The sequence below is a fragment of the Terrapene carolina genome, unplaced genomic scaffold, assembly GCF_002925995.2.
Source record: "Terrapene carolina triunguis isolate 2854851 unplaced genomic scaffold, T_m_triunguis-2.0 Scaffold558, whole genome shotgun sequence".
NCBI lineage: Eukaryota > Metazoa > Chordata > Testudines > Emydidae > Terrapene > Terrapene triunguis.
The window spans coordinates 14,682,324-14,705,615 of NW_020664909.1; the positions used below are offsets into that span (position 1 = coordinate 14,682,324).

Here is a 23,292-nt window from a genome sequence, read left to right on the forward strand (position 1 = left end):
GGCTGCCTCTGACAGGAACGAAGAAAAAAAAAATATTTATTTATTTTGAGAGAGAGAGAAAAGATAGAAAAATGGTAACTACCGTGTTTCCCTGAAAGTAAGACATCCCCCGAAAATAAGAGCTACTTCCAGTTTTGCCTCTCGCTGTAATATAAGGCATCCCCCGAAAATAAGACCTCCCCGCTAATAAGGCCACCCCGGAATATAAGGCCCCGAAGCTCCAGGAAAAATAAGACCTCCCCTGAAAATAAGACCTAGCGCATCTTTGGGAGCAAAAATTAATATAAGACATTGTCTTATTTTCGGGGAAACAGGGTAAGTACTACTGGTAACAAACTAACTAACCAGGAAGGAATTTGAACAAAAGGAGAGAAAGTCTCTAATGAGTCTGCTGAGCTCCGTCTCAGGCCAGGGATGGTAGAGAAGGAACTGAGGAGACCGGTCGCGCACACATACTATTAAGGTACATTCAGAGCGGAGGGGGGGAGGGGGCAGGCTCTGCGCGTGCGTGACCGGTACGAGTACTGCTGTAAAAATCTCCGAGCGAAGGCACAGCAACGCACCAACACCTGGAGTGGAGCAACCACAGGAACATCTCTCGAAGAACCACCCAATTTTTAAAACATAAGGTAAAAGTGTCCAAAGGAATGCACAGACTAAAACCTCCATCCAGCTATTCTTGGTCAAAAGACAGGCGTTCTTTATGCAAGGCCTTGAGATTATTTAGGGCAAATGCAAGGGATGGGAGGTTTACACCTTAGGGTGGCAAAGGCAGAGAACATTGTGCATTATGACTGCACCTCTCATCTCAGGATCAGAGAGCACTTTAAAAACATTCATCCATCATCAAAACCCCTCAGTGAGGTAGGAAGTTTAGCTGTTCAGGTACTTTTTAGTGTCCAACATGGCGTTAACATCTGGGTGCTTTACAGACTTAAAAAAACAACAACCCTAACCTACCCATAACGGTAACCTAAAATCCCAACCACGGCTGCTGACAGGAAACACTTGTACCCAAACTGCCATTACACAATCACAATAACGTTGGCAATTTGCCCCAAACAGGAGTATACCTACATGGAAGGAGGCACAGAGGGTTTAAATGACTAGCCTGAGGGCACATAGAGCCTGGGGCCTGATCCAAAGGCCACTGATGACTCCCACTTACTGCAATGGACTTTGAATCAGGCTCATAGTGAGTTAAGAGATAGGGGTGGTAACAAAACCCAGGAATCTTGATTGCCAGTTCCCTGCTCTAAGCACTAGAGTCAACTGCATCATTGATTATATATGTTCTCCAGGAGTTTGGGGTCTAGCTAACATGATTCAGTCTCATTGTACACAAACTGTTTTGAAGTAACAACAATGGTGCTTGCTGTAGCTTTACAGCAGTGGTTTTCAACCTTTTTTCATTTGCAGACCCCTTTGGAAATTTTGAATGGAGGTGTGGACCCCTTTGGAAATACATTGTCTGTATATATACATCTCTACCTCAATATAACGCTGTCCTCGGGAGCCAAAAAAATCTTACTGCATTATAGGTGAAACCACGTTATATCAAACTTGCTTTGATCCGCCAGAGTGCGCAGCCCCGCCCCCCCCCGGAGTGCTGCTTTACCGCGTTATATCCGAATTCATGTTATATCGGGTCGCGTTATATCAGGGTAGAGGTGTAGCTGAATTCTGTTCAGCCAGTTTTCAGTCTAAGTCTTTCATGGACACTTTAGACATAGTCCGCGGACCCTGGTTGAGAACCACTGCTTTAGAGTATGAGATAATAAATCGGAGGGAAGAAGAGTAACAGAAGGTACACTAGTTTTTGGATTTTCAGTGACCACCAGTCCCAGGCCTTGAATTGGAAAGAGAATCACAATGGTTTTAAAGTTCTGTTTTCAAGTGTTTGGAGACAATCTCATCATAGTTTTTCCTCCTCTTAACTTTGTAAGTCAGAGCTTTAGAGTATTCAGTCAGCAGAGTCTCCCAGTAACAAGAGACATCCTCCATCTGCAAGTGGTCCATGATGAACTGGTGCCCCCTGGAGGCAAACAAAAATAAAGTGACAGCTCAAAGTCAAACTTTGTTCCTGTAAGATGAAAAATCCTTGGATTTAGCTATTTTAATATCAGTTTTCCCAGATTTTTTTTTAAATGGGGAAACATGAGAATTTGGATGTACAGTGCTATATACTGTTTATTATTAATATTTATATGACACCTTTCATTACCACTAGCAGCTCTGATGACTAATTATTCACAAGACAGGTACAGCCTAGGGAGTGGCACTGCAAGCTTCCCCTCATTGCCCCACCTTCCTCTACATTGCCCTGTTTGACATTTATTGGCAGTGGTGGTGGCAGCATTTTTGTGAAATGGACATTTGTTCACTGGGGCTAACTCATTTCGTACAGTGAACAAAAGTTATCAGTATCTGATACCTCTTTGGGGGACTATTGACATGGATCAGATTTGAACAAGAGGCCTAGAGGTGAAGAGTTCTGTTATCAATACCCTGCACTCGCCACTCTCCCTGCTTTCACTGCTGAAGATAGATACATTGTGCGCTGTTATCACCAGGCTGTCCTTGACAGGTATCTCTTTTGAATGCTGGATGGTACAAAGAGTATTGGAGGATGGGTGTTTGACAATCAGGAAGAATACACAATTTACCTCTCTGAAATTTCTTGTGCTACATCATCATTTTCTTTCACAAACTGCAACAGCTCCCTAAAAGGAAAAAGAAAAATTGCAACTAAGTATTGGCTCAGTGCATAATACCGCACACCCAGCTAGTGTGTTGTGGCAGAACTAGACTTGGGGATCCTGAAGCCAAGCATGTGATTGGTGCTGCTACTTTCATAACCAAACTTTCATACCAGTCTTGGGGGGAGGGCAAAGGGGAAATCTGAATTCTGGCAGCTGACAAACGTTTGGAACCATTAACGGCTAAGATGACTGCTCTCCTTTTTACTCTAAGTCAGAAATTCTGAGTCTCAATTTTCACTTCTAACCTTTTGGTTCAAGGTGTGCTGAACATCGGAGACATCCTCCTGGCCCAGATCTCAGAATAGATATTATTACTAAAAAGGTAAGGCATAATCAAAAATACCCTCAATAATCGAACTTATGTTAGAAGAATGTCAACATTTATTGTGTGCCTCTAATGAGCCCAATAATATATTCTTCTTCTACATGTCTATGGCCCTAAACTATTTCCTGTATGACTAATATGCACTGAGAATTTTGTTTGTTTCTTTTACAAAGAAAGGAGAATGACACATATACATCCCCTCTGTCTAAGGGATCAGCAAATGCCACATGATGTTCTTTCTACCTTTGGTGCACTGAATATGAGCAGAGCGTGGGTATTTGTCAGTATAACCCAAGCCTGATCATACCTTGAGTAGCATGGGTAGCATAGAGTCCACTGCATGAAATACTCTGCATAACACACTTGGGATCATTGAGTCATTCCAGAAAATCACCTGTAGTCTCCTACCTGACATCAGAGAGGTCTGGTTTGACTGGGATGTAATGTACCCAAGGCTTCAGCTGTGGGTAGAAGAACTCCAGCCACTCTTCCCCTACGTGAAAGACTAATGAGCCACATAAGAAGAGGTGTTTGAAGCGGAAACTGGCTGCTACCCCCCGGAAATTAAACAGGTATCTGTAAAAAGAGAAGCAAAGAGAAATGTGATTTTGTATTGGCATTCCCCATCCACTAACTCAGGATTTTTTTAAATCACTTTTTTGAAACGTTGGCTGCTTTTTAAAATCTGAAATGCTAAGTGCCCTCACCTCAAATGAAAAAATGTGTGTGGAGAGACTAGGTTCTAGCTAACAAGTTTGCATTTTCCATCCCCCCTGCCTCTGATGTAAGAACTCGTGAGAAAGTGAGAACAAAGACACTTCACCTGCCAAGGTCAGATTTCAGGTTCCTTATTTCCCTGTTTACATTTTATAGCATTACTGAGTCCTGTACCAGACCAAGAACTGCATTTCTTATGCCATGGAGATTAGCGATATAAACAACTGTAGAGAACCCTGAACTCAGGGTTCGGTAGGGAAATAAAAAGGACACGCTTAATTTTAAACATTTTGGTTTAAGGGAGGCTTTTGTAGTTAGTTTCCACAGAACCCTTCAGTTCTCCTTTACATTCCAGACTTGGCAGTCTCTTGACACTGACATTTAAAGAGGCCAAACTAAGCTCTCCCAAACCTTCAATTGACTCCACATAGGTGCAGAGATCTGACTGCCTGCATGGATTCAGTTGCAGGATTGGGGCCTTAAAAAGAAAATGACGCATTAAAACAAACAAGCCTAGCAACACTAACAATCAGACAAGATTTCAGCAGCTCCTGAACAGATTTATTGAGCAAAACCTCACTTGTATTTGCAGTGATCGACCAGAGGAATTTCCTTCGCAGGCGGTTTCCCAAGAGTGTCCTTCAAGAAAAAGAGACTTAAAAAATTAATTCAGTTCAATTTATTTTCTGATGACATTTTGTGTGAGGCTTCTTTTTCAACAAACCATAAATAAGGCTGAAGTCTCAAAAGTCCCCCTGGTCATAGGAAACCAGTTTGGCTTCTAATTGCATTAGCATCTTTGGGGGCCTCTCTCATCTTTACCTGAGAAATATTCTCCATACGTTACAAACATTCTACGAACAAATCTCTTACTTAATGACTATAAAGAGGGTTGGGCTTTAGCAATTCATTTTCCTCATCTCTGTGTGCACTGGAACTTTTAAGTTAATAGTGCTGGGGGAAAGTGTTGTTGGTTAGTGTCCAGGAACTGTCAAAAAGCCTCCAACTTGTCCACAGAAGAGTTAACAGTCAGCCGCAGTGAGAGCTTCCCCCATCACAGAGGAAGGGTTGCAACCTCCTGAGCAGACGCAGATAGCAAAAAGCCATGTTGGTCACTGACTCCCAGACCCCCATCCTCAGCAGACAGGCAGCAGATACACACACCTCAATCACGGGGGCCAAAATAATCTTTGCTACTGTCTCTGGTTGCTTCTCCCACATGTCCAAAACCTCAGTGAACAACAATGGCTTAAACTCGAGCAGAGACCGCCCAGCCCTCCGTCCCCTAAAGAGCCTGCTCTGCTACCACAGTCTGAATCTAAGTGATTGTCTTTGCAAACTGACAAGAATTTTCCTCACTAATAATGAAATACCTCAGTCCAGCTTCCTAGAAGCTGCAGGGGCAAAATGCCCTCAGTGGGTCAGATCTTTCTTCTCAGAACCGTAGATGGTTGTTATGGGCAACAGTTCCTCCACAGCCCTCATGCGTGGAGTCCCATGGGGCTCTACCCCTCCCCTCCCCACTATTGTTCAGCACATATATGAAGCCTTTGGGGGAGCAGGTCAGACAACCTGGGCTGAAGTGCCAGCCATTTCCAGATGACAGCACCCAACTCTATATCAAACATGAGCAGCACAGTCTCCCAGATTTCTCAATGCCTCGCCAAAAGCAGCACCTGAAAAAAGGACAGCTGGCTAAAGCCAAACCAAGGGAAGAATGAGACTAATGCTGGTAGAAGAGGGAAGAACTTCAAAGAACTTGCTTCCCCCACTATTGAGGGCATCTGCCCTCGGTTTGTTAAGTCGGTCTCTAGCTTTGGGGTTCATTTGGACAGATTAAGGCTACTAGATGCTCAAATAACCAGGGGGGCAAAAGATAAAAAGAAGATTGTGCTCTAGTCCATCAAACACAGACTGGGCTACAGCAATCCATGAGTTCATGACCTCCAGGTCTGGTTACTGCAACTCTAGGACTGAAGCCACCCACCCTGGGAAAGCTCTAACTGGAATAAAACACCAGTAGCATCACAGGTCACCCTGACCACATCCCTCCAGTGCGCCACTCTCTATATTCAGTAGGGAGTGCATGCAGAATTCACTCCAAAGTAGGGTGACCAGACAGCAAATGTGAAAAATCGGGACAGGGGTGGAGGAGTAATAGGAGCCTCTATAAGAAAAAGACCTAAAAATCAGGACTGTCCCTATAAAATCGGGACATCTGGTCACCCTACTCCAAAGTCCTTTCCCTGCTATTCAAAGCCCTCTGTTGGATTGACCATAGCTACCTGGGAGGGCCTCTCTCCCTCTGAGCTCCCACAACAGTGAAACTATCGACCACCAGGGGGAGGTTCGCAAGTGCTGGAAACAGAACTCCAAAGGACTTGTGTTACACTATGGGACTCACGCCTGAAATGACCCTGGCTCTTGCTGCATTCAGATCTACATGGAAAACTCCTCTCTCTGATGCCACTTTCTCTCAATAACCTCTTTTCTCTCTCACGCACATACACACAATAAAAAAACTCCTCAAGTTATTTATCCTACAGACTGGGCAAAGGGGGAGGGCTTGTTACTTATTTTTAAATACTTCTGAGATGCTCAGAGACTGCAGTGATGGAGGCATGCACGTACCTACATTAGACAGATACAGCCATCAGATGGCAATAATTTGAATGCCTGACTTAGAAGTGGCTTAACTAGTGACACAGCCTCCCCCACCAATATTATCACCAGTCTCCTAAGAAGCAATATTTACATAAAGCACTTGAAATTGCCCTTTTTAAACTATTTCTTCCTAAGTTACTTATGCAGTTGGCTCATTAGTGGTTACTTTTTCAGATTTCCAGGCCTGGTTTTTAGTGTACTCAGCATCGACGAGTTCTGGGTTCTCTCGAGACAGAACAATGAGGGGATCCCTCTCAGGACTTGTTCTGCAAGAGAAACAACATTCAAATCAGTCAGTGCCATTCTGCATGTCTCCAGTTCTGCATGTCTGCATGACAGCCAACTAACAATGGGATTCAAGACAGAAATACCTCCTGGTCTCTATCAGACTGGCTCTTGTGTGGCCTGAAGGCAATATTGCTAAATGCTGCTCACAATATCTGTAGGAGGACATAGCTGGGGGAAAGGGGGCAGGGGAAATGGAATAACTAAGTGATATTCCCTTATCCCATTTAGTTTTAAGTGGTATATTCTTTAAACATTATTCAGAACAAATCAGCAAAAGAGCTATTCTCTTAGTGCCTGATCCTGAGAGGTGCGGACTACTCTCGATTTATATCTAAATTATGAAGTTCAGAGATGTTTAGCATCTTTTAGGATTAGGCCCTTTGTTAGGAGAAAAATTAACATGGGTGTGACCTGAATGAAATCTTAATTCTCTTTGCCTCCTGAACACACTACTGAGAGTCGCACAAGTCTGTTTTCTTAAATGCACAACCTATAAACAATAGGAAAAAAATAGTCTGCTCCTCCCTTACTCCCCCCCCTCCAGGTATAATGGCTGTAAGGACACCTGCTGAGTCACTGCTGCAGAGAATTACAAAATAAAGCATAGAGATGCCCAAAAAGGAGCTATGATGATACCAGACAAACCTTCCGATGCAGATCAAAGTAGCTGTAGTTCCCATTGCAAGGGAAGCGAAATACAGAACAAAGAGTCCTTATTCAAACCCTTTATTAATTAAGAACTAAAACAGCTGAACTCTTCATAGCACACCCACCACCGCTATTGTTCTATGTATATCTTATTACACTAAATTAGTTGCAAATGGCGGCTAATGCTTAGCGCATGAGCCGAGAGGATGTTGTGCAAGGTGGTGGACCCAATTTGCTTTTTAGAAACATATTTTGGTTACATTTTTTGGTTAGGACTTAGAGAGAGAAAATGTCACAAGTCCAGACGGCTGACACTGTAAGGCGCTGCAGCTGGGAGCAAGCCTCCCAGCCCAGGTCGACAGATTCAGGCTAGCGGGGCTTGTGCCAGCACACTAAAAACTAGCTGTGTGGATGCTGCGGCAATGGTTGAGGCTCACGCTAGCCACCTGAGCTTGGATCCAGGGAGCAGGGTGGGTCTGAGCTCGGGTGGCTAGCCCAAGCCTCCGCTAGTGCCACAATGTCCACCGCTGCTATTTTTTAGCATGCTACGGCAAGTCTATTTATTCGGGCTGGAAGGCTCGCTTCCAGCTGCAGTACCCCTAAATGCAACCCCATGCAGCTCCACCGCTGCTCCTCAAGCTGAACATATTCTGCTTTCTTGCTGATTGAAGCAGAAACTAGCGATTGGACCAAACTCTGTCAGGTAGTTTTCCTCAGGAAGTGGACAGAAATAGCAGTGGCCACGTGGTGGGGTGAGGGGTGGAACAAAGCATTATTTGCTGTGCAGCAGTATTTCCCTTTGGCATGGTCTTTGCAATATCGCCTACACTTAGCACAGGAAATGCCATACCACTGCACATACTGCTTTTTAAATGGCAACTGTTGTGTCAAGTAGTTTAAGATCCCCAGAAATAAAAAGCTAGTGCATATTTTCATCAGCCTTATTTTGGTCTTAATTAAACTGGCACCTGTTGGCAGCCTATATTGCCAGAATATCCTGGAGTTGGAAAATGCGCTCACCTGGATCCTCGAAAATATCCTTTGGAGATTTTTTTCTTCCACGGCCATTTTTCTGCAGATCTGGAAACATTTTTTAATATGTGGGAATAAATAATTTAACACAAGCATGAAAAAGTGTCGTCAGTTTCTGCAGTATAGTCACATTTCATTATTCTTGAGGTTTGATGGGAACCAATTATTTCATTAGAGCTGAAAAACATCTCAGCTAAGCCCAACAAGATAGGCCTTTCCCACAGATGGTAGCTCTCTAGCCAAGATGTTATAGGGGCACTGTCAAGATAACAATCTATACACACAAAAACAAACTCTTTCCTGTGTTATCAGTAACACTGTGAATGATTGAAACTTAAATCATTTTAAAACTCCAGTTCACATTTCACTACTTATGCTGCCGCTTTACTTTTTTTGCATTTCACTGAGCATAGGTCATGCAAATCAAATGGGCAGTTTCTAGGCATTTTCACTTTCTACTTCTCTTGTACATGCAAAACACTGTTAAGTTCCTAAATTTGCTGGCTAATGTTTGCACAAACAACCTTCATTTTAAATTTAAACAAATCATTGAACCATCAGAAAAACAAAATAAAAAGAAAGTTTAAATATACTGTTTGTGTGTCTTATGTGTATGTTCACACCGCCACCAAAACACGTGCATGTCAGAATTGTTATCCCACAAGGTTAGTTTTTGTAATCCTTGTCCTTTCTTCCCCAATGTTTGTTGCTCTCACTCGTGTCTTGTCTAAAACATAGGTCCCAATCCTGCAGTCAGCTCTGTGTAAGGAGACCTTTGCACATGCATGGAGCCCCAGTGAAGTCACTGAAGGTCCATATGGGTGGAAGGATCTGCTTGCATGGATCTGATTGTACATTTTTTGAGGTGGAGAGCTATTTTTAAAAAATCATGTCATTAGATGCCTGGCATAGTTCTGTGCTCGAGTAAGGCATTTGATATGGTCTCGCATGATATTCTTATCGATAAACTAGGCAAATACAACTTAGATGGGGCTACTATAAGGTGGGTGCATAACTGGCTGGCTAACCGTACTCAGAGAGTAGTTATTAATGGTTCCCAATCCTGCTGGAAAGGTATAACGAGTGGGGTTCCGCAGGGGTCTGTTTTGGGACCGGCTCTGTTCAATATCTTCATCGACTTAGATATTGGCATAGAAAGTATGCTTATTAAGTTTGCAGATGATACCAAACTGGAAGGGATTGCAACTGCTTTGGAGGACAGGGTCATAATTCAAAATGATCTGGACAAATTGGAGAAATGGTCTGAAGTAAACAGGATGAAGTTTAATAAAGACAAATGCAAAGTACTCCACTTAGGAAGGAACAATCAGTTTCACAAATACAGAATGGGAAGAGACTGTCTAGGAAGGAGTACGGCAGAAAGGGATCTAGGGGTTATAGTGGACCACAAGCTAAATATGAGTCAACAGTGTGATGCTGTTGCAAAAAAAGCAAACATGATTCTGGGATGTATTAACAGGTGTGTTGTGAGCAAGACACGAGAAGTCATTCTTCCGCTCTTCTCTGCGCTGGTTAGGCCTCAGCTGGAATATTGTGTCCAGTTCTGGGCACTGCATTTCAAGAAAGATGTAGAGAAATTGGAGAGGGTCCAGAGAAGAGCAACAAGAATGATTAAGGGTCTAGAGAACATGACCTATGAAGGAAGGCTGAAATAATTGGGTTTGTTTAGTTTGGCAAAGAGAAGACTGAAAGGGGACATGATAGTAGTTTTCAGGTATCTAAAAGGATGTCATAAGGAGGAGGGAGAAAACTTGTTCATCTTAGCCTCTAAGGATAGAACAAGAAGCAATGGGCTTAAACTGCAGCAAGGGAGGTTTAGGTTGGACATTAGGAAAAAGTTCCTAACTGTCAGGGTGGTTAAACGCTGGAATAAACTGCCTAGAGAGGTTGTGGACTCTCCATCTCTGGAGATATTTAAGAGTAGGTTAGATAAATGTCTATCAGGGATGGTCTAGACAGTATTTGGTCCTGCCATGAGGGCAGGGGACTGGACTCGATGACCTCTCGAGGTCCCTTCCAGCCCTAGAATCTATGAAATAATGATTTTTTTTTAATGCTCCTCCACAGTTTTTTTTAAACCTGTATTTTGGGCCTCAATTATTGCCTTAGGAATTCAAGGAGGAAAATATTTAACCCTCGGGTCTGTTGCTAACAGATCTTTGCTTCAAAATGCTTTGCTTCCCACAGCATTCCTATATTTGCTCACCTTCCCATAGCCTAAGGGCAAGTCTACACTGCAAAATGAAGTTGACCTAGGTTATGTCGACATACAGCCGCCGCAATAATTAAATCACTTTTGCAGGTCCACACTACGGTCCTTGCGTCAGCAGTGCGTGTCCTCACCAGGAGCGCTTGCACCGATTTAACTGCCAGTGTGGGGCATTGTGGGACGGCTTCTGAAAGGCAGCAACAGTTGATGCAAGCAACGCAGTGTCTACACTGACCCTGTGTCGACCTAACTACATCGACCTAAGCATAACACCTCTTATAGAGGTGCAGTTAAGCTGGTGTAGTGGGCGAGTTACATCGGTGGGACTGACATTTTAGTGTGGACGCTTACAGAGTTAGGTCGACGTAAGCTGCCTTACGTTGACGTAACTCTGTAGTGTAGACCAGGCCTAAGTGCTGCTCTCTGAGGGAGACCAACCCTTAGACTGACAAAAGAATATCATGGCCAAATGAAAAATACCCTCTCACAAACTTCTCCTGTCTTACTAGTCAGTGACTCTGGTTCCCTAGGGCAGTGGTCTCCAAAGTGGGGTGCGCAAGAGGATCCTTGGGGGGGTGTGGCAGGAGGTTTTTTTGTTTGGCTTTTTTTTTGCTTCGGCAGTTTGGGTGGGAGTCCGAGCAGCTTTTTTTTTTTTTTTTTTTTTTTTTGTTAATGATAGAGGGTGCGTGCTCAAAATTTTTTTACTGATAGGAGTGCGCGATCAAAAAAGTTTGGAGACCTTAGGGTATGTCTACACTACAATCAGACACCCACAGCTGGCCCATGCCAGCTGACTCAGGCTCATGGGGTTGGGGCTGTGGGGCTGTTTAACTGCAGTGTAAACATTCTGGCTCGGGCTGCAGCACGAGTACTGGGAACCTCGCAGGGATGTCTATACTGCAATTAAACAGCCCTACAGCCCGCGTCCCACAAGCCCGAGTCAGCTAGCACAGGCCAGCCATGGGTTTTTAATTGCAGTTCAAACATTCCCTTAGATCAGTGGTTCTCAACTAGCAGTACGTGTACCCCTGGGGGTACACAGAGGTCTTTCAGGGGGTACAGCAACTCATCTAGATATTTTCCTAGTTTTACAACAGGCTACATAAAAAGCATTAGCGAAGTCAGTGCAAACTAAAATTTCATACAGACAGTGACTTGTTTATACTGCTCTATATACTGTACACTGAAATGTAAGTACAGTATTTATATTCCAATTGATTTATTTTATAATTATATGGTAAAAATGAGAAAGTAAATAATTTGTAAGCAAGTAGTTTTTAAGTGAGGTGAAACTTGGTGGTACGCAAGACAAATCCGACTCCCGAAGAGGGTAAAGTAGTCTGGAAAGGTGGAGAGCTATTGTCTTAGAGAAGTCCTGTCTCTTCTCCTGTGTAAAAACAGCCCCGAGCACAAGGTGATTTGGCTTCAGGAAAATAGACCTAACAGGCTTAGAAGTTATTGTCGCCATGTTGCATCAATGCTAGGAGGTTCTCTTGCATAGTTACGCTGAGCTGGTTTTTGTCTATGAAAAAAACTCCTCTCTCCTGAAACGTACCTTCGGAGGTCCTCTCTCATTAAGTCCCAGCGCCCAAGACCTGTCGGGTAAATTGGCCAAACAGCTGGTCCCCCTTCCCAAAACGTCCAGGCAGGATACATGATATCATGGTACTCAGAAGTCTTAAAAAACAAGAAAATCAGCAGGTACACGAGTGGCCATGCATTTAACCAAGTTTCACCCTCACTGTTAAGAAGAGCAGCAACTGGGTTTTGTTTAAAAAAATAAACAAAATAAACACACAAAGGTATTTAGTCAGCACACATGATAGGGACAATTCCTTGTAACTAGCCTGAACATAAGCTTCCTGCCCAGCTGGTGTTAAACAAGCCATTCTTGTGACTGGCCTGGCCTTCTTCTGGTTTCCAACAATCTGTAACATTTTACTTGGGGGAAATGTTTCAATCAAATGCCCTCACACATGCAGAGCATGGATTGCAGGTTTATCCAGGGGAGCAGAACCAAGCTTAGATTCTGTTTCTCAGTGTGTTGCCCTCACTTACCGCCCATCTCTCTGACAACGTAGCAGTGCCGTCCTTGTAGTACTGAGAGGCCACATGACCAACAAATAAAGAGTCTGGTTTTGTGTGTGTATGTATGTGAAGGGGAAAGAGGTGCTATGTGATTTGCTGGACAGTCAAACCCAGTATCCTGCCTTGGGCCATGGCTAATACCAGATGCTACAGAGGAAAGGGAAGAGAAACCCATAATGCACCAGATTAGTTGTGCAATGCTCTACACGGAGAAAAAATATTCTTCCTGACCACTAGCATGATCAGTGAATACCCTGAAGCATGGCTTTGATTACCTTTTTAAAAAGATATGAATTATGTATAGCTACAAATGTTATTATTGGTCATAAAATAGGCAGTACTGTTATGACCATTTCCTGCAACACTTTGCCATCGAGGCTGCTCATGGCTTCTCTTTAATCCACATCAGACTTCCTAGGGATCATCCTACAAGTCACCGTAAGGACATAATCCCTTAAGCGATGCCACTTAACTTCACTGGCCAAATGGCCCTTATCGCAATTGAGCATCCAATGGTCTATCAGCACTTCCCAATGGCTCTGTAGAGGCATTTGTACTACACCCCCAACTGGTATCTGAGCAGCTGGTTCCATTGGCCACATTCCCCTTGAAATAAAGAAGGAACTTCAATAAACTTCCATAATTTTTCACAGCTGTGATGTAATCCTGAGGCTACAGTTCACTGGTGTGAGCTCATAACTATGAGAAAAAGTTACCATTACTTTTCTGGACTATCAACCAAGAGGATTATAATATGCAAATTAACTCAAAGCAACTATATGATGGTCAACTGAGTTTTTAGTGAGGCCACAAGCCCGCTCCCTTAACAGTGATCTTAAAAATCAAACTATAACTTTATCAAAGATCTAAAGCTGATAATGAACCACAGGGAGAATGGCACTAAAACCAGTGGCGGTATGCATCACCCCACTGTTGGACAGATGAGACACTTATCTGGAGCATGAGCTTGTGAGGGGGTCATTCCCTTCAACAAATTTCTAATTCTTTGCACTGGAGAGCTAGAAGGAGAAAGTCTATAAATATGAAGAGCAAACAACTCCAGGTTTTGTATCTGAAAGAAAAGAGTAATTTTGACTCAGAGTCTTTGGGCATTGGAAAAAGAAATTACACTGTAGTAGTACCCCCACTCACTTAAAAATTCCTGTGTCCCATTAGGAAAGGAATTTATAGCTTCTTACTCTTGTGACTGCACTGAACTAGAGGATGAAATGCAGGTCACAGTGTCCCCCACTATCACAAAGGTGCCTGCGGACTCTCACCTTGCTGAAGGAGAATACTGGGATGACTGGCTTCATCCACTTGGGGACCTGGGGATAATCTCGCACATTGATCACCATCTCCATGTCCGGGAGGCGGCCGATGATCTCCAGAATGAAATGTTCGACCCCATTACATCTGCAGAGAATTGACATACAACGAAAAGGCTTGGTGTCACCAGGCCTTTGCTTCCCCCACTAGTTACTCTTCCGAAGGGGCAGAGCCGAAGAAGGTGGAAAAGAAAAGCTACAAGGGAGAACGAAGCTGGAGGACACAAACGCTGAAGTACGAGATGGCCGGGTTTGGGGCTAGTTAGAAACAAAGACAGTGAGGTAATTAATGATTTCATCTTCTCCATGAACTGTTGAGACTCTTCTGTCAAGTGGTACTGCTGCCTACTGCGTGGGTTTTTCTATATGTATTATAGATAAGGACCGACTTGAATCACGGGATGATTGTCAAAAAATTGCAGCTGAGTTGTGGACAAGCCATGGAAAATTGCAGAAAAGTAATATTTTTCTGCGATTTTCCACTGTCAGCCACCCAGGGCTGAGAGCAGAGGCTCCTGCTGTCAGCCCCACATACGGTGTAGCTCCCACTGTCAAAACTACGGTGGAAGCCTAATATTGCGGAATTCGTAATTTCCGCAATATCGCAAGTTAAGTAGGGCCTTAATAATAGACATTTACATAGTATCTTTCATCCAAACTCCCCAGAAGCACTCAACAAAGTGTACAATCTGTAGACAACAGACACAGCAATCACTCCACCCACCGTTGAAATTCAGGGAGGCAACATAATAACGGTTTCAGAGCGCACACCACTACTCAGCTGCTAGGACAGGAAATCAAGACTAACACATCCAAATGAAACTGCCTAGGGAATCTAGAGTGGCAGAATGTAATCATAATCATGCAGGGTAAACATTCCTACTCTGGCAGAAAAAACTGCCCTGGGATTATTTATGATGATAAGTGATCAAAATCTTAGTTTTATGTCTCGTTTGAAAGAGCCCATTTCAAGCGAGACACCAGGCTGGAGCTGGCTCTATGGCAGTGGTTCCCAAACTGGGGTTCGGGAACCCCTGGGGGTTCGCAAAATGTTACAGGGGGGTCTCAGGAAAAAAATTCCTAATGGCGGACAGAGTTGTCCCTAGGGACCCTGGGCAGCACGGGGCCAGCAGCCCGGAGCCCCTGGACTTCCAAGAGCTAAGCAGATCAAAGCAAGCATATCTATCACACTGAGGAGATTTAAACTTCAAGACTCCTTATAAGAAATGGAAAGGATGGTGGATATTTTTTGCTGGTTTTAAAATTAAATAGGCAGCTAGTATTGTTTTTAAAATTATTATGAAGAACAAGTTTAAGCTTTGTTGTAACGTGCATTGTTTGCCTGGACTGCTCAAGACCTGAATGCTTGTGTAGGAGGAACTCTTTGAGTTGGCTTCTTAAATACCTTCATGCTGTTTCATCAAGGAGTATCAGATGTGAAACTCCTTGATGAAACATAGGAGCCTTGTCTCATAACAGACTTATTCAAAGTGATACAAGCTATGAAAGTGAGATCTTGGAAGAGTGTTGCCATTTTCATAATGTAATAAAAATACTGTAATGATAAATAATAATTAATAATAAAGAGTGTGTAATAAGCATGTCATAAAAACAAATTTTATATTGCCAAGATCACTGCTCTTATAATTTATACTCAGGTAAAGGAGAAAATCCCTGGAAATATTCATTTTTAGGAGGGGGTTCGCGAGACTTGACATTTTAGTGAAAGGGGTTCACAGATTGTTAAAGTTTGGGAACCCCTGCTCTTTGGTGACTCAAAAGTGGCATGGCACCAACCAAATTATCAATACCACTTGCTGAAGAACCTGGGCTTTTACTAGAATTTCCCATCCAAGGACTGACCTAACCCAACCATAGGAAATTTAACGGGATAGCCCTTATTTAGCATTCACGTCCATCGCAGAGGAGTTCTTCATCTAATGAGTGACTGAGGAAGCCACAAACATAATGTAACAGATCAGAAGAGAACAAGATAACTCTGTTAAAGTGATTTCTCCTCAAGTGGGAAGATTCAGTCAGTGGGCTGTGCACTAGCAGAAGACACTGCAGTTCAATTCCTAGGTCAATCCTTTACTCTTAAGCACATAAGCAGGGAAGGACCCCTCATCTGTTGCTTTCTAGATTGGCAAGGGCCAGGAGCAAGCATCTCAGGTCACTTTGTAGCAGGGTGAAGTGATTTCAATTAAGACAATGTAATTAACTGATTTAAATCATATGCATTTTATTTTTTTAAAACAAACTATTTAAATCAGGTTGAGATTCTGTAAAACTAATTTGAAAATTTGTGCTACTGCAAATTTACATAAATATGTACAATGAATTAGATAATAAATGCTGGGTTTTTAAAAATGCTGTTACTGCTAGGGGATTTTAATTGTACAAAATTGCTATATAGAAAAAAACTCAAAATATTGAAAATGGAGGCTCTTAGCCTGCAAAAACTTGGGCACAGAACTTTAGAAACTTTAGTCACACAAATAGTCCCACTGACTTCCATTACTCAGATGCTTGAAGTTAAGCACATGCATAGAAGTTTGCAGTCTCTGAAGCTAAAACTGTATTTTCATTAAAAACTTCTCTTAGAAGCAATTTTGTCTTGAAGTGACAAAGATTTTGACACTATGTTACCAATGAAAAGTTATTTATACTTTCAATATACACCTCTACCCCGATATAACGCGACCCGATATAACACAAATTTAGATATAACGCGGTAAAGCAGCGCTCTGGGGGGGCAGGGCTGCGCACTCGGGTGGCTCAAAGCAAGTTCGATATAACGCGGTTTCACCTATAACGCAGTAAGATTTTTTGGCTCCCGAGGACAGCGTTATATTGGGGTAGAGGTGTATTAGCAAACTTATTGTGAACTTTTTAATACACACAAGTGAAAAGTTACAAAAATAGAGCCGGTACCCAGATTTATGTACCTACTGGTGGGATTTTCAAAAGCACCTAAGCAACTTGGAGAGCACGTCCCAGTAACTTCAAAACAGCAAACCCCTAATGAAGGAGTATAGTTTGGTCAAAGCATTTCAAGCTTTCTTGACTTTTAGGTTGTGAGAATGTTACTGAGGCCCTACACATGTTTTTTTTTCAGCACAGATGAGCATTTTAATCGTGGAACCTCCTTAGCAGAAAAAAATAACTATGTAAAATCTGAAATCCAACTAACAGTTAAGAAATGAATTAAAGAAACAATTACAAAAAAAACCCGTTTTAGTGATTAAAGGCCATTAAATAGGAAGAAAGTAAAAAACCAGCAATGCATTATAAAAAGACCATTTTTAAAAAAAATCATAATTTAAAACAAAAAATATATTTCTGAATTTTTTTAACCAAGATTTTCACCCACCCTGCTTTGCAGTAAACCCTCCTAGTTAATTGAGGAGCAGCACTGATGGACCGTGAAGGCATCTGCATCCAACCCTTTCCACTAAAGGAATGTTACTATGATAGAGGGTGTAAATGCAGGGAAAATGGATAAGAATCTTCCCTCTGGATCCTCTCACTCCATTGAACAAAAGAGCACTAAACTATCTTCCCACACTATAAAGGTAGCTTGGGTACAGTCACTAGCCCTCTCTGACCCTCAACCCAACCTTGATCCAGGCAACAATGAAAATTATCCCTTTCAGCCAACCTTGCTAACCACAAAAATTTAAGCCAGCCTTCTCTGGGACTCTAACCTCTTCTAACCCCTGGTCCAACTAATTGCAGTGCGTAGATTTCAATCCAGTGCACGCTTCATCAGGATCTTCCCTCACACAGTGGGACTGAGACCTGTCAAACACTCTTCTGCTCAGTAAGTGGTCACATGGCTGGTTCTGGAGTAATTTTTTATTTCCCTGTGGAATGGATGAGATTTTCTACATTGCTCTCACCTAGCAGGGAACATGCAGTCATGCTCACGGTACAACTTGTTCTTGATGATCTGGTAGTGCGTCCCAAGCTTCCGGCTAACCACATCGGACAGCAGCTCCTTGGAGATGCCTCCTTGAAAGAGAGCCAAGTCCTGCTCCCTAACACTGAGAAAGAAGAGACACCATCTTTCATTAGACACATTAGGGAAGATATTACATTCCCAGTTCTCATGTTTCCTAACTTTACTCTGATGGCTTTCTTGTTTTCCAAGTACTCCACTGTGCAGGCTGCACATTTTGATTCTTCCTTCTCTTCCCACCACTGTCTTCATTTAAAAGCGTGGTGCTGTTTAGAGGTATCAGATAAACATGGGCAGAGACTAAAGCCCTTATCCACAGGATTGTTAAAGCACAGGAAGCCAGTGATGCAATCCTGCTCTGGAGGGGCCATCAGCAGGAGGGCAAAAGGAGCGTTTAGAGTAGACTATGGTCCAGTTAGTCACCTGCTTTACTGCTGATGCTGCTAACAAGGAGAACAATTAGGAGGGTAGCTTTTGTGTGTGGACGTCCCTCCTCTAGGAAACAGCAAGAACCACCAACTAATTTTTTTAGAAGGCCAGCAATAGTGTTTCCTTTAATACTAGTTTTCCCTCCTTGGTTGAAGGTATGATAGCTTAGCTCTCAGCCACTTCACAGTTACACCCACCTATCAGTGCATGGCAAGAGTATTTTCTCTCTAGTGCCAGAGGGCCCCTCAAGCAACCAGGAAAAATGCCCTCACCTTTGGTAGCAGCTGCAATTCTCCCTTATACATGGTCTGTAGCCCTCCACTGCTCTGTCAATCTGGTCGATGAAATGTTTCCATTTTGCACCTGGAAGAAAGAAAGAAAGAAGAAAAAGACTTAATATATATAGTACATCCATTATATTATCACAGCAGCTACCAGGAGATGAATGGGTCTTCCAGTCCATGAAAGCCAGCTGGTCTGATGACAGCAATGGTGTGTGTCAAACACCACAGACCACTTTCTGTACTACTCTTATCCATGTGTCTAACACATTGCATGGTATTGCTGCCTCTAGGTGTGAGAGGGAGTTGAATGTCCATGTTTACTCAATTCATGACTTCTCCATTGAAACTGTCAGCAAGGGGGTGCCAGAGGTGACAGTGGTTCTTTTAATGTGGATTCCTCAATCCAGACTGAAAGAACAGACTCAATTCACATAAGCCACTGAACAGGCATTAGGTAGCAATGACTCTGGTCACTGCTAGAGAGAGCTGGATTTGAACCTGTGGTTTAAAGGAAAGTATTTTTACTTGCACATGCTACCTAGTTATAACATGATCCAATGGCTAGAAATTGAAGATAGACAAATTCAGACTGGAAATAAGACATCAATTTTTAAGGGTGAGAGAAAATAACCACTGGAACAATTTACCAAGGGCCATGGTGGATTCTCCAACACTGACAATTTTTAAATCAAGATTGGATGTTGTTCTAAAAGATCTGCTCTAGGAATTATTTTGGGGAAGTTCTATGCCCTGTGTTTTATAGGAGGTCAGACTAGATGATCACAATGGTCCCTTCTGGCCTTGGAATCTGTGAATCAGCTCTCCTTTGATTTCCCCCCGCTTCTGAGAGGGGCAGAGAGAAAGCTCAGTAACGTCTGCCCCTTACTCTCCTAGGTACCAGAGACCAAATCTTGGATTCTTGTCGAGGCATTGTCCTTACTCAACCAAACATCTAGATAAAGGGACATGTGTGATGTAGGTGCTGTACGTTACCAGTACTACTTCTAAGCAACTGGTAAATATGCACAGAGCCATCTCAAGAAGCAGCACTCTGCACTAGCTGGGCTACTCTCCTATTATAATTGTAAAATACCCCTGTCACTAGGGAGGCTAGCCTTTTAAGGGGAGTGAGGCTCATCCCGACCTGTGCCTAGTTTTCCACCTCCCAGGTGATGAGTTTGGATTTGGCTGGTGGTTGGGTCATGTGGTCAGGCATCACAGGATGGTAGCCTGGGGTGAGGCTTCATACAAGAGGGATCCTGATTTCTCAGGAATGAGAGATCAGGAGTCAGGGTAGGTCTTTTCAAAGAAGCCTAAAGTGGGTTGGCTGGCAGAGGTACCCTGCTTAGAAAAGTCTGGGGAGCTAAGGCCTGATACAAGGGTAAAGAGTAGACACAGACCTACAAGGAGGCTCCTGTGGGTGGATCCAGAGTAAACCCAGGGTCAGAGAAGAAGCTCTTTATACCAGCTGGTTGGAGCTACTTGCAATAAAGAACAGCAGCAAAACTCTTAAGAGGGAAATAGGAGTCCAGGAGAGGCATCATGAAGTGCTGAGCCTGGAGAAGTCTCTGGCTTTAAGTTAAACTACTTTATACTAATAAATCAGACCCCAGAGTGGAGAGTAGCTTCATTTGGATATAGTAGCATGTACTTCCTGTCCTAAACTCTCCCTTAGTGTTATTGTGTGCTGCTGAACAACTGCCATATTCCACCTTAGGTGACTGCCCTTCAGCAGTGGGTGAAGTGATTGATTTATATATAGTTTGCAAAAGTATTTTGGGAGACTTCTGGTGCTGTGCAGAGGCTCTATACATAATACTTTTTTGTATCATAGAAAGAGACAGATTCATGATGGGTGCCACACATAACACAGTAAATGACAGTCCCTGTCCCAAAGACCTTACATTCTAATTAAATAACAGAGGTAACCAGTCCCCTCTTTCCACCAGCAAAGGAACTGCTTCTAGAAACCCTGGTTTGAATTCTTCTTTAGTGACAAGTTTGTTTAGAGCAACAAGATTGTGATTTTACACGATCAGGAAGTACTTAATAAGATCTCTGAAACAGCCCAGGCAGGTATGAGAGGTGCAGGAAAACTAGGGATGCTGAGCCTGACTAATAGTGAGCGTACAGAAACAAGGCTGTCTCTGGAGTACCCCTCCCACTGCCTCATGGGCACCTCTGTTCTAATATGTATCTTGAGACTAGCTAAGTGCACCACTGGGACACGGCCGACCCTCGCAGCCCTCTGCCTGCCTGTGCTGTACGCACCGCATACACCAACCTATCCTCACCCAACCACACCCCCATCTCAGGACAGGCAAGACCTGTCCCACGGGGGCCAGTGTGTACAGCCCTAGCAGCACGTTTCCTACCCCAGAAGGACGTTCCCCATTTTAGGGGCAGGCGGCAGTGCAGGGCCGGGGCGCTACGCCGCAGAGAGCATCTGAGCAGGGTGGGTGGGTCACGGAGGGCTGCGAGGAGGCGGAGGGAGCTTGCACAGTGACCAGCAGGAGGCTGATGCAAACGGAAGGGGCAGCCTCAAAAGCGGCACCTAGGCGGGCAGAAGAGCCCACACGGGACCCGCCTGCAGGAGGGGATGGGGGCAGAGATGCAGGGGCCCGGGGCGGAGAAGGGACGGAGGAGAAGCCCGAGCCCCGGGCAGGGGAGGCACGATCCGGGAGAGGAGGAGCACGTAGCACAGCTGGGGCAGAACGACTGAGAGCCAGAGGCGGCAGCGGGCAAAGCAGGACGGGTCCCGGGGCTCTGGGGGCGGGAAATACCCCGCTCCCCAGTGCGGCGGCGGGGCTGGGGGAGTTGGTGCTGCTGGGAGGGACCCCCGCCCCGATCGCAGCTCTCACCTGCGGCGCTGCTCCCCGGGCTGAGGACAAGCTGGGACAAGGCAGCCACCCGCAGCGTCCACGCCACCAGCAGCCCCATTGTGCAGCCCGGCGGACAGTCGCCGCCCACTCACTGCGCGTGCGCGCCCCCAACCGGCCCCTCCACCTTCCACCGGGCCGCCGGCTTATTCAAGAAAAAAAGAAGTCGGCGGAGCGGAGGGCGAACAGCGTCCCGCACAAAGATGGCCGCCGCAGCGGGGAAGGCGGCGGCGCGCCCCGCACAAACATGGCAGCGCTAGTCAATTCCACATCGGCCCCATCGCTGCTGCGCATCCGGGACAATCTCGCTTTGCCTGCTGGGAGTTGTAGTGCCGGACGTTTGCACATTAAATCTCAGAGGGATTTGGGTGCCGCTCTGGTGCGTCCCCAGCCTCCCCCCCCCGCTCTCAGCCCTGGGCAAGGGGCTCACCCAGACCACAGCCCCTCCCTGCCCAGGGGTGACTGCGGTGTGGGTTGCAGCCCTGGAGCCCCTCATAAACCCTGCTGGCTTGGGTGTGTGCAGGGAGCATGTGAACGCCACCTGTGAGGTGGGTGGGAATTGCCCTGCCCAGGGCCAGCACCAGCCCAGCAAGCAGGTGCTTGGGGCGGCACGTCCGACTCTTCGGCGGCAATTCGGTGGCGGGTCCCTCGCTCCCTCTCAGAGCGAAGGACCCGCCACCGAATTGCCACTGAAGCGGCGGCGGTAGAGCAGATCGCGATTGTGGCTTTTTTTTTTTTTTTTCCTTTTTGCTGCTTGGGGCGGCAAAAACCCTGGAGCCAGCCCTGGCCCTGCCCTGCCCCAGGGGTACAGTTTGTATGTGGGGGTGCTAAGAGCCATCGAACCAAACTGTAAACCCTGTATATAATGGAAACCACTTCACACCAGGGGGTGCAGCAGCACCCCTAGTTCCAGCACCTATGCCCTATCTCCCCAATAGGGTGACCAGATGTCCCAATTTTATAGGGACAGTCCCGATATTTGGGACTTTATCTTATATAGGTGCCCCACCCCGTCCCGATTTTTCACACTTGCTGTCTGGTCACTCTACTCCCCATAGGTCACTGCACAGGGGAAGAAAGGGGGTGAGAGCCAGGGCTGAGGGATTCATTTCCTTGAAGCTAGTGCCCGGACAGTGTACTAGTGCTACTACTGCTGGAAGTCTGTGTCCATTTCTGGTGTCAACCAAGAAGGAAATTGGTAAATTGGAAAGAATTCAGAGAAGAGCCCCAAGAATGAGTAAATGATTAGCAAACATGTCTTATAGTGAGAGACTCCAGAAGCTCAATCAATTTACCTTAACAAAGAGAAGGTTAACGGCTGACTTGATCAGTCTATAAGTACCTACATGAGGAACACAAATTTGATACTGGGTTCTTCAATCTAGCAAACAAAGGTATAACAAGATCCAATGGCTAGAAGTTGAAGCTGACAAATTCAGACTTGAAATAAGGCACACATTTATAACAGTGAGGGTAATTAATTATTGGGAAAACTTAACAAGAGTTGCGGTGGATTCTCCATCACAGGCTGTGTTTTAAATCAAGATTCGATCTTTTTCTAGGTCAAACAGGAATAAATTCAGAGATGTTCTCTAGCTTGTGTTATACAGGAGGTCAGACTAGATGATCACAGTGATCCCTTCCGGTCTTAGGGCTT

The 23,292-nt window shown here is 44.5% G+C and overlaps 1 protein-coding gene across 1 annotated transcript; it reads right to left on the reverse strand.

The window, feature by feature from the left end:
• Positions 1-1,633: 1,633 nt before the first annotated feature.
• On the reverse strand, positions 1,634-21,978 carry POGLUT1 (protein O-glucosyltransferase 1). Its single transcript, XM_024209450.3, has 11 exons — positions 21,618-21,978; positions 18,745-18,835; positions 17,985-18,128; positions 14,035-14,170; positions 12,222-12,343; positions 8,425-8,484; positions 6,635-6,734; positions 4,385-4,443; positions 3,496-3,663; positions 2,667-2,723; positions 1,634-2,035 (listed from the first exon to the last, which is right to left on the reverse strand). Exons 1-11 carry the CDS (start codon positions 21,694-21,696, stop codon positions 1,879-1,881), a joined length of 1,173 nt encoding a protein of 390 aa, XP_024065218.1. The 5' UTR covers positions 21,697-21,978; the 3' UTR covers positions 1,634-1,878.
• Positions 21,979-23,292: the final 1,314 nt, after the last annotated feature.

What these genes read in the sequence shown, in the direction of transcription:
- POGLUT1 (XM_024209450.3), bottom strand. Translation starts at nt 21,696, where the DNA reads ATGGGGCTGCTGGTGGCGTGGACGCTGCGGGTGGCTGCCTTGTCCCAG. An exon ending in GTCGATCACTGCAAATACAA is followed by an intron (nt 3,664 to 4,384) that starts GTGAGGTTTTGC and finishes CTCTTTTTACAG; the next exon opens with ATACCTGTTTAATTTCCGGG. An exon ending in GCACAAGAAATTTCAGAGAG is followed by an intron (nt 2,036 to 2,666) that starts GTAAATTGTGTA and finishes GTTTGCCTCCAG; the next exon opens with GGGGCACCAGTTCATCATGG.